The sequence below is a fragment of the Schistocerca nitens genome, chromosome 9 (genome assembly GCF_023898315.1).
Source record: "Schistocerca nitens isolate TAMUIC-IGC-003100 chromosome 9, iqSchNite1.1, whole genome shotgun sequence".
NCBI classification, from domain to species: domain Eukaryota; kingdom Metazoa; phylum Arthropoda; class Insecta; order Orthoptera; family Acrididae; genus Schistocerca; species Schistocerca nitens.
This window is the reverse complement of record NC_064622.1, coordinates 112,254,479-112,269,001: the sequence shown is the minus strand read 5'-3', so window position 1 is coordinate 112,269,001 and position 14,523 is coordinate 112,254,479. Positions and strand designations below refer to the sequence as shown.

At 44.8% G+C, this 14,523-nt stretch overlaps 1 protein-coding gene across 1 annotated transcript in view; it reads right to left on the bottom strand.

The window, feature by feature from the left end:
* Nucleotides 1-14,523, bottom strand: part of LOC126204045 (protein O-mannosyl-transferase TMTC2-like) — a 198,891-nt gene that overhangs the window by 104,705 nt on the left and 79,663 nt on the right. The window contains exons 4-5 of the mRNA XM_049938469.1: nt 10,519-10,601; nt 9,570-9,904 (exon numbers count right to left, since the gene is read on the bottom strand). Coding sequence (XP_049794426.1) covers nt 9,570-9,904; nt 10,519-10,601 — 418 coding nt within the window. The remainder of the gene's footprint in view (nt 1-9,569; nt 9,905-10,518; nt 10,602-14,523) is intronic.

Here is a 14,523-nt window from a genome sequence, read left to right as displayed (position 1 = left end):
GGACCGGACCGCAGCGACGCACGGATGCACGCCAAGACCGTAGGATCCTACGCAGTGCCGTAGGGGACCGCACCGCCACTTCCCAGCAAATTAGGGACACTGTTGCTCCTGGGGTATCGGCGAGGACCATTCGCAACCAGCCGGCCGAAGTGGCCGTGCGGTTAAAGGCGCTGCAGTCTGGAACCGCAAGACCGCTACGGTCGCAGGTTCGAATCCTGCCTCGGGCATGGATGTTTGTGATGTCCTTAGGTTAGTTAGGTTTAACTAGTTCTAAGTTCTAGGGGACTAATGACCTCAGCAGTTGAGTCCCATAGTGCTCAGAGCCATTTGAACCATTTGAACCATTCGCAACCGTCTCCATGAAGCTGGGCTACGGTCCCGCACACCGTTAGGCCGTCTTCCGCTCACGCCCCAACATCGTGCAGCCCGCCTCCAGTGGTGTCGCGACAGGCGTGAATGGAGGGACGAATGGAGACGTGTCGTCTTCAGCGATGAGAGTCGCTTCTGCCTTGGTGCCAATGATGGTCGTATGCGTGTTTGGCGCCGTGCAGGTGAGCGCCACAATCAGGACTGCATACGATCGAGGCACACAGGGCCAACACCCGGCATCATGGTGTGGGGAGCGATCTCCTACACTGGCCGTACACCACTGGTGATCGTCGAGGGGACACTGAATAGTGCACGGTACATCCAAACCGTCATCGAACCCATCGTTCTACCATTCCTAGACCGGCAAGGGAACTTGCTGTTCCAACAGGACAATGCACGTCCGCATGTATCGCGTGCCACCCAACGTGCTCTAGAAGGTGTAAGTCAACTACCCTGGCCAGCAAGATCTCCGGATCTGTCCCCCATTGAGCATGTTTGGGACTGGATGAAGCGTCGTCTCACGCGGTCTGCACGTCCAGCACGAACGCTGGTCCAACTGAGGCGCCAGGTGGAAATGGCATGGCAAGCCGTTCCACAGGACTACATCCAGCATCTCTACGATCGTCTCCACGGGAGAATAGCAGCCTGCATTGCTGCGAAAGGTGGATATACACTGTACTAGTGCCGACATTGTGCATGCTCTGTTGCCTGTGTTTATGTGCCTGTGGTTCTGTCAGTGTGATCATGTGATGTATCTGACCCCAGGAATGTGTCAATAAAGTTTCCCCTTCCTGGGACAATGAATTCACGGTGTTCTTATTTCAATTTCCAGGAGTGTATGATGAAAACCGAAAATCGATTTTTTTTTCGACCTGAACCACGGTGTGATCCCCTTAATACTAGCCAAATTAAGCAGTTGCAGATGTGAAATGCTGATACACTAATAACCGGCGTAGTCTCCAAAACATTGAATGCAAACATGCAAACGTGCATGCATTGTGTTGCACAGTTGGCATTTGTCTGTTTGTGGGATGCAATTCCGTGCCTGTTGCTGTTATCAGTCAGTAAAGGGTCGGTTAATGCTGTTTTATGGATGATGCTGGAGTTGTAGTCCTATGATGTCCCATATGTGCTCAACTGGAGACAAATCTGGCGATAGACCAGGCCAAAGCAAAACGTCTACACTCTGTAGAGCATGTTGGGTTTGAACAGCGGTATGTTGGCGAGCGTTATCCTGTTGGAAAACGCCACCTGGAATGCTATTCATAAATGGCAGCACAGTAGGTCGAATCACCAGCCTGACGTACAGATTTACAATAAGGCTGTGTGGGATAAGAAGGATAGTGTTCTTGCTGTCATAAGAGATCACACCCCAAACCAAAACTCCAGGTGTAGGCCCAGTGTGTGTAGCTCGCAGACAGGTTGCTTGCAGGCCCTCAACTGTCCTTCTCCTAACCAACACGCGGCCATCACTGGTACCGAGACAGAACCAGCTTTCATGGCGAACATAACAGACCTCCATCCTGCCCTCCAATGAGCTCTCGCTTGACATCACTGAAGGCGTAGATGGTGGTGGTTTGGGATAAGTAGAATGCAGGCTACAGAGCTTATGATTCGGATCTGTCCTTGAAATAACCGATTGTAACAGTTCGTTGTCTGACTGTGGTGCCAACTGCTGCTCGAATTGCTGCTGCAGATACAGTACGATGTACCAGAACCATCCGCCTTCTCTAAATCCTCGCACAAACGAAAATAAGTGTCCAAGGAATAGAAAAGCAACTGGAATCACTCAACAGAGGAAAGTCCACTGGACCTGACGGGATACCAATTCGATTCTACACAGAGTACGCGAAAGAACTTGCCCCCCTTCTAACAGCCGTGTACCGCAAGTATCTAGAGGAACGGAGGGTTCCAAATGATTGGAAAAGAGCACAGGTAGTCCCAGTCTTCAAGAAGGGTCGTCGAGCAGATGCGCAAAACTATAGACCTATATCTCTGACGTCGATCTGTTGTAGAATTTTAGATCATGTTTTTTGCTCGAGTATCATGTGGTTTTTGGAAACTCAGAATCTACTATGTAGGAATCAACATGGATTCCGGAAACAGCGATCGTGTGAGACCCAACTCGCTTTATTTGTTCATGAGACCCAGAAAATATTAGATACAGGCTCCCAGGTAGATGCTATTTTTCTTGACTTCCGGAAGGCGTTCGATACAGTTCCCGCACTGTCGCCTGATAAACAAAGTACGAGCCTACGGAATATGAGACCAGCTGTGTGGCTGGATTGAAGATTTTTTAGCAAACAGAACACAGCATGTTGTTATCAATGGAGAGACGTCTACAGACGTTAAAGTAATCTCTGGCGTGCCACAGGGGAGTGTTATGGGACCATTGCTTTTCACAATATATATAAATGACCTAGTAGATAGTGTCGGAAGTTCCATGTGTCTATTCGCGGATGATGCTGTAGTATACAGAGAAGTTGCAGCATTAGAAAATTGTAGCGAAATCCAGGAAGATCTGCAGCGGATAGGCACTTGGTGCAGGGAGTGGCAACTGTCCCTTAACATAGACAAATGTAATGTATTGCGAATACATAGAAAGAAGGATCCTTTATTGTACGATTTTATGATAGCGGAGCAAATACTGGTAGAAGTTACTTCTGTAAAATATATTTGAAGTGGAATGATCATATAAAATTAATTGTTGGTAAGGCGGGTACCAGGTTCAGATTCATTGGGAGAGTGCTTAGAAAATGTAGTCCATCAACAAAGGAGGTGGCTTACAAAACACTCGTTCGACCTATACTTGAGTATTGCTCATAAGTGTGGGATCCGTACCAGATCGGGTTGACGGAGGAGATAGAGAAGATCCAAAGAAGAGCGGCGCGTTTCGTCACAGGGTTATTTGGTAACCGTGATAGCGTTACGGAGATGTTTGATAAACTCAAGTGGCAGACTCTGCAAGAGAGGCGCTCTGCATCGCGGTGTAGCTTGCTCGCCAGGTTTCGAGAGGGTGCGTATCTGGATGAGGTATCGAATATATTGCTTCCCCCTACTTATACCTCCCGAGGATATCACGAATGTAAAATTAGAGAGATTAGAGCGCGCACGGAGGCTTTCAGACAGTCGTTCTTCCCGCGAACCATACGCGACTGGAACAGGAAAGGGAGGTAATGACAGTGGCACGTAAAGTGCCCTCCGCCACACACCGTTGGGTGGCTTGCGGAGTATAAATGTAGATGTAGATGTAGACGATGGTCTTCCCTCTCGGTAGTGCCACATGGCCCTCCAGAGCTCGGTCTCTTGTGACCATCCATTCTCGTGACCACCGCTGCCAGCAGTCATGTACTGTAGCTACATTACTATCAAGACTTTCGGCTGTATCGAAGAAGGAACATCCAGCTTCTCGTACCTCCATTACACGACCTCGTTAGAACTTACTAGGGTGTTCATAATGACGTCATTATCGTCCTGACTAACATCAACTCACCACGACCAATCTCAAAGGAAACTAAAGCTCACTACCGTTACAGCGTGTACTTAAAGCAAACCTGATCTGCATCCTCATAGCAGCGGTGCTGGCTTCAATCTTACGCGAATGGCACGAAATATGAATAGACCTCATTCTACCGACTTTCATTTATGTCGCACAACTCATCCTTGGTGCTGCGATTTTTCTCCCGTCAGAAGATATCAGATAGATTATATAATGGTAAGACAGAGATTTAGGAACCAGGTTTTAAATTGTAAGACATTTCCAGGGGCAGATGTGGACTCTGGCCACAATCTATTGGTTATGAACTGTGGATTAAAACTGAAGAAACTGCAAAACGGTGGGAATTTAAGGAGATGGGACCGGGATAAACTGAAAGAACCAGAGATTGTACAGGGTTTCAGAGAGAGCATAAGGGAACAATTGACAGGAATGGGGGAAAGAAATACAGTAGAAGAAGAATGGCTAGCTTTGAGGAATGAAATAGTGAAGGCAGCAGAGGTCAAGTAGGTAAAAGACGAGGGCTAGTAGAAATCCTTGGGTAACAGAAGAGATACTGAATTTAATTGATGAAAGGAGAAAATACAAAAATACAGTAAATGAAGTAGGCAAAAGGAATACAAACGTCTCAAAAATGAGATCGACAGGAAGTTCAAAATGGCTAAGCAGGGATGGCTAGAGGACAAATGTAAGGATCTAGAGGCTTATCTCACTAGGGGTAAGATAGATACTGCCTACAGAAAAACTAAAGAGACCTTTGGAGAAAGGAGAACCACTTGCATGAATATCAAGAGCTTTGATGGAAACCCAGTACTAACAAGGGAACCTCCCCATCGCACCCCCCTCAGATTTAGTTATAAGTTGGCACAGTGGATAGGCCTTGAAAAACTGAACACAGATCAATCGAGAAAACAGGAAGAAGTTGTATGGAACTATGAAAAAAATAAGCAAAATATACAAACTGAGTAGCCCATACGCAAGATAGGCAACATCAAGGATAGTATGAGCTCATGAGCGCCGTGGTCCTGTGGTTAGCGTGAGCAGCTGCGGAACGAGAGGTCCTTGGTTCTAGTCTTCCCTCGAGTGAAAAGTTTGCGTTCTTTATTTTCGCAAAGTTATGATCTGTCCGTTCGTTCATTGACGTCTCTGTTCACTGTAACAAGTTTCGTGTGTGTGTTTTTCCACAGCACCGCAAAACCATGCGATTAGTAGACGAAAGGACATGCCTCTCCAATGGGAACCGAAAACATTTGATCGCAGGGTCATAGGTCAACCGATTCCTCCACAGGAAAACGCGTCTGATATATTCTATACGACACTGTTGACGGCATGTGCGTCACATTACAGGAATATGTTGTCGAACCACATAACTTGTACTCTTGGCGAATGGGTAAAAATACTCTTCTACCTTGCCCGATTTAGGTTTTCTTGTGGATGTGATAATCACTCCCAAAAAAGAGATGAAAACATAAGAGTTTGTCACATAAACTGCAATGAATGAATGCAAAAGTTTCACAGTCACACAGTTTTCCCTGTGCTCTGTCAAAACATATGTTTTTAACGTTTTCAAATTTTTCCGTGTGTAGACCGTCGAATCCTGCATATGTCCAAGCAAATCTGAACATGTCCTGGAATTTTGGAGAACGAAGTTGATTGTGTGTGAGTGCCTGAACTTTGATAATTTTCTGAAAATAAAAAATTAAAATTTTCACTCGAGGGAAGACTTGAACCAAGGACCTTTCATTCCACAGTTGCTAACGCTAACCACGGGACTACGGCGCTCATTAGCACTTAATAGCCTTGATGTTGCATATCTTGCGCATGGGCTATTCAGTTTGTATATTTTGCTTATTTTTTTCATAGTTCCAGACAACTTCTTCCTGTTTTCTCGATTTATCTGTGTTCAGTTTTTCAAGGTCTATCCACTGTGCCAACTTATAACTAAATCTGAGGGGGGTGCGATGGGGAGGTTCCCTTGTAAGCAAAGAAGGGAAAGCAGAATGGTGGAAGCAGTATGTAGAGGGTTTATACAAGGGCGATGTACTTGATGACAATATTATGGAAATGGAAGAGGATGTAGATGAAGATGAAATGGGAGATATGATACTGCGTGAAGAGTTTGACAGAGCACTGAAAGACCTGAGTCGAAACAAGGCCGCCGGAGTAGACAACATTCCATTAGAACTACTGAAGGCCTTGGGAGAGCCAGTCCTGCCAAACTCTACCATCTGGTGAGCAAGATGTATGAGACAGGCGAAATACCCTCAGACTTCAAGAAGAATATAATAATTCCAATCCCAAAGAAAGGAGGTGAAAATTACCGAACTATCAGTTTAATAAGTCACAGCTGCAAAATACTGACGCGAATTCTTTGCAGACGAATGGAAAAACTGATAGAAGCCGACCTCGAGGAAGATCAGTTGGGATTCCGTAGAAATGTTGGAACACGTGAGGCAATACTGACCTTACGACTTATCTTAGAAGAAATATTAAGGAAAGGTAAACCTACGTGTCTAGCATTTGTAGACTTAGAGAAAGCTGTTGACAATGTTGACTGGAAGACTCTCTTTCAAATTATAAAGGTGACAGGCGTAAAATACAGGGAGCGAAAGGCTAATTACAATTTGTACAGAAACCAGACGGCAGTTATAAGAGTAGAGACAGGCTTGTAGCCTCTCCCTAATGTTATTCAATCTGTATATTGAGCAAGCAGTAAAGGAAACAAAAGAAAAATTCGGAGTAGGAATTAAAATCCATGGAGAAGAAATACACAACTTTGAGGTTCGCCGATGACATTATAATTTTGTCAGAGACAGCAAAGGACCTGGAAGAGCAGCTAAACGGAATGGACAGCGTCTTGAAAGGAGGATATAACGTGAACATTAACAAAAGCAAAACGAGGATAATGGAATGTAGTCGAATCAAGTCGGGTGATGCTGATTGAATTAGGTTAGGAAATGAGACACTTAAAGTAGTAAAGGAGTTTTGCTATTTGGGAGCAAAATAACTGATGATGGTCGAAGTACGTAGAAAGGATATAAAGTGTAGACTGGCAATGGCGAGGAAAGCGTTTCTGAAGAAGAAAAATTTGTTAACCTCGAGTATAGATTTAAATGTTAGGAAGCCGTTTCTGAAAGTGTTTGTATGGAGTGTAGCTATGTATGGAAGCGAAACGTGGACGATAAATAGTTTAGACAAGAAGATAATAGAAGCTTTCGAAATGTGGTGCTACAGAAGAATGCTGAAGATTAGATGGGTAGATCACATAACTAATGAGGAGGTATTGAATAGAATTGGGGAGGAGCTTGTGGCACAACTGGACTATAAGAAGGGATCGGTTGGTAGGACATATTCTGAGACATCGAGGGGTCACCAATTTAGTATTGGAGGGCAGCGTGGAGGGTAAAAATCAAACAGGGAGACCAAGAGATGAATACACTAAGCAGATTCAGAAGGATGTAGGCTGCAGTAGGTACTGGGAGATGAAGAAGCTTGCACAGGACAGAGTAGCACGGACAGCTGCATCAAACCAGTCTCAGGACTGAAGACAACAACAGCATGCACGTTCTGTAACTGCAATTCATATAATTCTCGGCTTTTGCGTACGTAAAATATTTCGACGTGTGTAACATTATACATTAATGTAAAATCGTAATTTCGATTAAAAGTTTAAAATATTGAAATCTACGTAATATTCTGCGAGAAATTATCTTTGAAGTGTATCGGGAGGGCGCCATGAGAAAACGGTGTCAAACGAGTCTGGGCAGCAGAGCAGCGGCTGATTAATACTGCAGTGCGTGAGCGAGGTGCTAGCGTGTTCGTAGCAACGGTTTTAGACCCTGTTTTCGGTGTATAACGCGGACTGTTTTCGATACATATCTCGGACTGTGAATTTGAAATATACATAAATTAGTGTCTCCTGTCGTGGACAGCCATCTCACAAAGTAAACTTTAAAATTACGGGATGCGGGCAGAGTAGCAACAAGTTTGCCTATTGGAGCGTTTTCGATATGTAGCGTGGACTGCCAGCTTCTGTAAGCTGTGACCCCCGAAAATAATAATCTGAGAGCTACGATGTTCGGACAGTGCAGTAACGTGCTTACCATGTGGACTGTTTTCGGTGCATAGTGCGTACTCTGAAATATAAATGTAGTGGACAGCTTGCCGGTATAAACTACACTGATGTGATAAAAGTCAGGGGGTATACAGACGGCTGTAGTATCGAGAATAAAAGGTATAAAAGGGCAGTGCATTGGCGGAGCTGTCTTTTGTACTCTGTTCACTCATGTGAAAAGGTTCCAAAGCGACTATGTCCGCATGACGGCTATAAATGAACTTTCAACGCGGAATGGTCAATGATCGGCCCAGTTAGACCAGAGGCCTCCCTCCATTCCATGCAAACAAAGCCCACACATTTATGGAGCCTACACCAGCTTGCAGAGTGCCTTGACGGCTTGGGTCCATGGCTTCGTGGGAGCTGCGCCACACTCGAACCTTACCACCAGCTCTAACCAGCTGCCCTTGGGACTCATCTGATCAGGCCACGGTTTTGCAGTCGTCTAGTGTCATGCGGTGCCTGAGATCCATCCTCGGAGTAACGTGGAAGGACCGAGTGACCAACGAAGCAGTGCTATCTAAAACTAACTGCAACAGTATTTCAGCTATCTTGAAGCAGAGACGACTCCGCTGGCTGGGACACGTCCACCGTATGGATCCTGACAAATTTACACGTGAGGTCATGCTTGGAGAGATCTCTGTAGCCAAAAGACCCGTAGGACGTCCTGTATTGAGGTTCAAGGACTCCTGTAAACGAGGTATGGAGAGCTTTGGAATCGACACAAACAGATGGGAGGCACGAGCTAGCATGAGACCAGAGTGGCGTGATGATATATCATTTGGAATGTCGAAGCATGATGAAGGCTTGTTAGACAGATTAAGGCAGAAAAAGCTTCGCAATGCTACCACTGCTCCTGCCTCAGCAGCCAGATACACTTGTGGCAATTGCGGCAAGAGATGCCGTGCTGACATTGGCTTGACAAGTCATATGAAACACACAGACACTGCAACGATCATCTACCAAGATGTCGTGGCCAATTTAATTAGTGTCCAATCGATATGGTCACGAGCCCATGAGAGGCGAGATCGTGCTGTGGGCAAAGGCACTCGCATCGGTCGTAAGCTGACATAGCCCGTTAACGCCGAATTTCGTCGCACTGTCCTAATGAATACATTCATCGTACATCCCATATTAATTTCTGTGGTTTTAGCTTTGACACTTATACGCTGACGCTGCTGCTCCCGATCGTTAAGTGAAGCCAGTTAGCCACTGCGTTATCCGTGATGAGAGGTAATGCCTGAAATTTGATATCCTCAGCACACTCTTGACACTGTGTATCTCGGAATATTGAATTCCCTAACAATTTCCGAAATGGAATATCCCATGCATCTAGCTCCATGTGCCACTCCGCATTCAAAGTCTCTTAATTCCCATTGTGCGGTCATAAACACGTCGGAAACCTTCTCACATGAATCACCTGAGTGCAAATGACAGCTCCGCCAACACATTGTCCTTTTGTATCTTGCGTATGCGATTTTAAACCCATCTGTATATGTGCATGTTGCTATCCCATGACTTTTGTTACCTCGTTGTTGAGTGACATTTGGGTGTGTTAGTACAGAAGAAACGGGTCAGAGCGTTACTTACCCTTGGGCGGGTTGATGTGTAGCGCGGACCGGAAGAGGCTCTCCTCGTCGCGCCAGTCGCGGTTCCGCACGACGGTGCGGGCGCCCAGGCTGGCCAACGTGACGGCGAGCGCGACGAGCAGCAGTTTGTGCAGGCGGCCGCCGCCGGCAGAGGTGGCAGACCTGAGGCGCGCCCAGCCGAGCCCGAGCAGCAGGCAGTGGCCGGCGCTGGGCAGGTAGAGCACGCGCTCCGCCACCACGAAGCCCACGTAGAAGAGCGCGTTGCTCGCCGGCACGTACGGCAGCACCAGCAGCGACAGGGACACCAGCAGCGCCGCGCGGCCTGGCACCGAGCACCTGCCACACCAGCAGCGGGGCACGTACTGTGGCGTTGGGGGTAGCTGGTGATATACCACTGGCAGTGGGAGCGCTGTTGGGCTGCCACCAAAAGGGGGCACATACTGTGGCACTGTGGGCAGCTGGCGATATTCCACTGGCACTGAAGGGGGGGGGGGGGGGGAAGGCACTGTTAGGCCGCCACCAGCAGGGGACACGTACTGTAGCACAGTGCGACTGCAGGCAGCTGGCTATATACCACTGGCAGTGGGGAGCACCATTAGGCTGCCACCCCACCAGCAGTGGGCGTGCCACTAGTGGCGTCACAAGCTGCCAGATGGTCGGTCAAATGATCAACTGGTGGTGCAAGTATTGGATGATAACTCACTTGTCATGAGGAAATACACTGGTGAATGAAGACACTATGACCACCTGCCTCATGTCGTGCTGATCCACCTGTAGAATGCAATGTATCTGTGAATCTGCATGTCATGGATTCGACAAGTCCTTAGAAGGTTCCCAGGTGTATATGGTACCAGATATATAAACACAGGTCTTGCACTTCCCAGAAATTACTGGGTGGTGGTTTGTGGGCCCTGTGCCATGATGGAATGATGATTTAGGTTCGCACTAACCGGTCTGGGTCGCTCAGATTGCACTGCTCATGCATGTGGATCTCCTCAGAGGAGGAAAGAGATTTATCTGTGGAATGAGGAGGCTTGAAAGTGGGCAGATCAGTAAGGAGAGAGCGTGGACACATAGAGTTGGAACTGTGGCAGCAACCGGTATGTACTTGAAGAAAGCTACACTGGCTCTCTACACACAGGATGTAAGAGGCACAGTGATTCAAAGCAGACAGTGCAGCATGTAGCATGTCTCAAGAGGCCAGATATGTGAAGTGTTAATGGAAAGTCTGCAAAAGGTACTGTCATTTGTCAATAGTATAGGATAATCGACTTGGTTGAACATTAACGTATGATGCATCAGTATCATATTACTCATTCTTGTGGTTAAAGACTTCTCTTCTGTAGGTTGTGCAAACTTTGAGTTAGAAACTAACTGATTGCTTGAGTGTGTTGTGGTACAGACGTTCATGGAGTTAGGACTATCACTCATTACTGAATTAGTTGTTGCTCACTTTTTGTGTAGCTGTTTGTTGATCATGTTGGTAAAGACTGCTTGCAGGGACTGTGGTATCAACTGGCTGCAGTCAAAACTATTTGCCAATAAAAAACTGTTATTTCTGGTTTCTGGTACTAAGTGACATTCATGGATGGAGCATATAGTTGGACAAGGTGTGTGATGTAGTAGTGGTCCTGATGCTACATTACTAAAAGAGAAGCTGTGTTCCATTTGTTATTGTATCAAAACAAATTTTAGTTCATGGTAAGATAATTTAATTACCAGTGAGTCTTCTACAATTTCTAAACAAAATTTGCATATTCACTTGTATATTCTTATAAGTTTAGATATTTGGTAATTGATATGGTTATCCTTATTCTGCCTCATGAGTAAGTGTGGAAAAGATGGAGTTGATTATGGCTTAAGTAAGACTAACGTAATTGAAATTTCTAAGGAAGAACAACAGTTGAAAAACTTGCATAAAACTTTCAGTTTATAAGATGTTAAATTGCAAATTTTGTTATCAGTACCATTGGTGTGGTTGTAATATTTTTTTAAAATAACGGTTTTCTTAACGAAATAATTTAATTAGAATTGTTTATGCTTTGTTGGATAATTGTATTGACTACTGTTGTTGGATTATCACTGAACAAGTCTTATATGACTCTCCAATTTTAAAATAAATGTTTCATGTGGTGAAGTTGTCCCTACTTAATAAATTGCTCCACCCATTTCCATTGTGGCTCAGCTACCTTACAACTGTATTCCATCGACTCAGATCAGGTGAATGTGGTGGTCAAGACATTTAAGTGAGTTCATTACCATGCTTCTCAGACTATAGTAGCACAATTATGGCCTTGTGACACAGATAGTTATCCTGATGGAATATGCCATCCTTGTCAGAGAAGACATTAGGCACTAACTGATGCAGGTGGTGCACAATAATGTTCATGCAGTATATAGGTGTCATACTACCTCTGATTATTACCACAGATCCAATGGCAGCCCAGGTAACTCTCCTTCATAACATTAGACTGCCACCACCAGCTTTTGTCTGTCAGACGATGCATATGCAAGCGACATTTACCCTCGATAACAGCGTATCAAGACACAACCACCATTTTGGTATAGCAACAAACGTGGTTCAGTTGACCAGGCAAACGTGTATTCAGTGATTGAAGGTCCAATCCCGATGACCCAATGCACACTGCAGTTGTATTTAACTATGTCGTTGGGCCACCATAGGAAAATGTAAGGGTTGTCTGCTGTGGAGGCCCATGATCAACAGTATACAATGATTAGTGTGTTCCAAAGCAGATGTACATGCACTAGCATTTAGAGTCTGTCATCTGGTGTGCCATGGGTAGTAGACTGTCCTGCTTTAAAGACCAAGTAAGCCTCAAAGCACTAAGTTCTGTAACAAGTCATCCACATATAACACGTTGTCACCTACTTGTTGTTTCACTGTTCTTAAACCGCTCTATACCAGTGTTCAACATAGTACCTGACCTGCTTTGGCGTTTCTGATATGCTCGTACCGAGTGCGTAATCATAACCATCTGCCCTTTGCAAAGGAGATTGCGGCAGTGGATTTGCCCATTTACGGTTTGTAGCATAGCTAGACTGACTCTCCGTTCGACTCTGCTCTGTTTATATACATCCTTAATGGGTACATACCGGCAACACCATCAGGTAGCATTGTCTCACTGTGGGAGACGGTTCATAATGAAAGTCCCTGTCAGATTAGAACTGTTTGCACATTGGTACTTGAACATAGGACCTTTCCTTTCACAGATAACATGCTGTACCAACTGAAATAACCAAGCACGACTCACGACCCAACCTCGGACCTTTAGTTTCAAACTTTGCAGAAGTTCTCTTGTGAAACTTGTAGCACTCCTGGATGAAAGGAAAGGTTCCATGTTCGAGACCTTGTCTGGCACACTGTTTTCATCTCCTAAGAAGTTCGATATCAGCATGTATTCTGCCACAGGGCATATATTCACTTTTGAATAATCATAATGTTTCATCTCATCAGCATACTCGTTTGAGAGAAGGGCATCCCATAACGAAAGTTTTATCTTTACACTTTCATTCAAAAGAAAATACTGGAGGTTAGGGTAATGGTAAAGTATCCTTCATATGTTACCCTAGTCCATGGAGGTATTATATGCTATTCGATAACATAAATGTAGATGACAGTAAACCTTTCAGCTATTCCTCAGTTCCAGAATCGATGTTTTGTAAAGTGGCTGTTCTGCATAACAGAGTTCATTGCAGAGCTAAACCAGCATTTCTGTGCAAGAAATAAGTCTATTCTAATACTGAGGCAATTCAAACTGCACCATTGCATTAATTAAAAATTAAAAATAACTGTCAAAATCGCAATTTATTTTTATTCCACTGAAGGCTAATGAAATTCCGTTATATGAGTAATAACCAATATCAGACCAGATTCCTGACTCATGATCACAGTAAGGGGTGGTACACTGAACAGCTGTGTAAGACTATAAACTACCTACCACCACTGAAGAGGATGGGAGAGGTGTTCACAATATGAACAGGGTTGTTCAGTTGACTACTTAGTAAATGTATCTGGCGATGACCTCGTTGTTGTTGTTGTGGTCTTCAGTCCTGAGACTGGTTTGATGCAGCTCTCCATGCTATTCTATCCTGTGCAAGCTTCTTCATCTCCCAGTACCTACTGCAACCTACATCCTTCTGAATCTGCTTAGTGTATTGATCTCTTGGTCTCCCTCTACGATTTTTACCCTCCACGCTGCCCTCCAATGCTAAATTTGTGATCCCTTGATGCCTCAAAACATGTCCTACCAACCGATCCCTTCTTTTAGTCAAGTTGTGCCACAAACTTCTCTTCTCCCCAATCCTATTCAATACCTCCTCATTAGTTACGTGATCTACCCACCTTATCTTCAGCATTCTTCTATAGCACCACATTTCGAAAGCTTCTATTCTCTTCTTGTCCAAACTAGTTATCGTCCATGTCTCACTTCCATACATGGCCACACTCCACACAAATACTTTCAGAAACGACTTCCTGACACTTAAATCTATACTCGATGTTAACAAATTTCTCTTCTTCAGAAACGCTTTCCTTGCCATTGCCAGTCTACATTTTATATCCTCTCTACTTCGACCATCATCGGTTATTTTACTCCCTAAATAGCGAAACTCCTTTACTACTTTAAGTGTCTCATTTCCTAATCTAATTCCCTCAGCATCACCCGACTTAATTTGACTACATTCCATTATCCTCGTTTTGCTTTTGTTGATGTTCATCTTATATCCTCCTTTCAAGACACTGTCCATTCCGTTCAACTGATCTTCCAAGTCCTTTGCTGTCTCTGACAGAATTACAATGTCATCGGCGAACCTCAAAGTTTTTACTTCTTCTCCATGAATTTTAATACCTACTCCGAACTTTTCTTTTGTTTCCTTTACTGCTTGCTCAATATACAGATTGAATAACATTAGGGAGAGGCTACAACCCTGTCTCA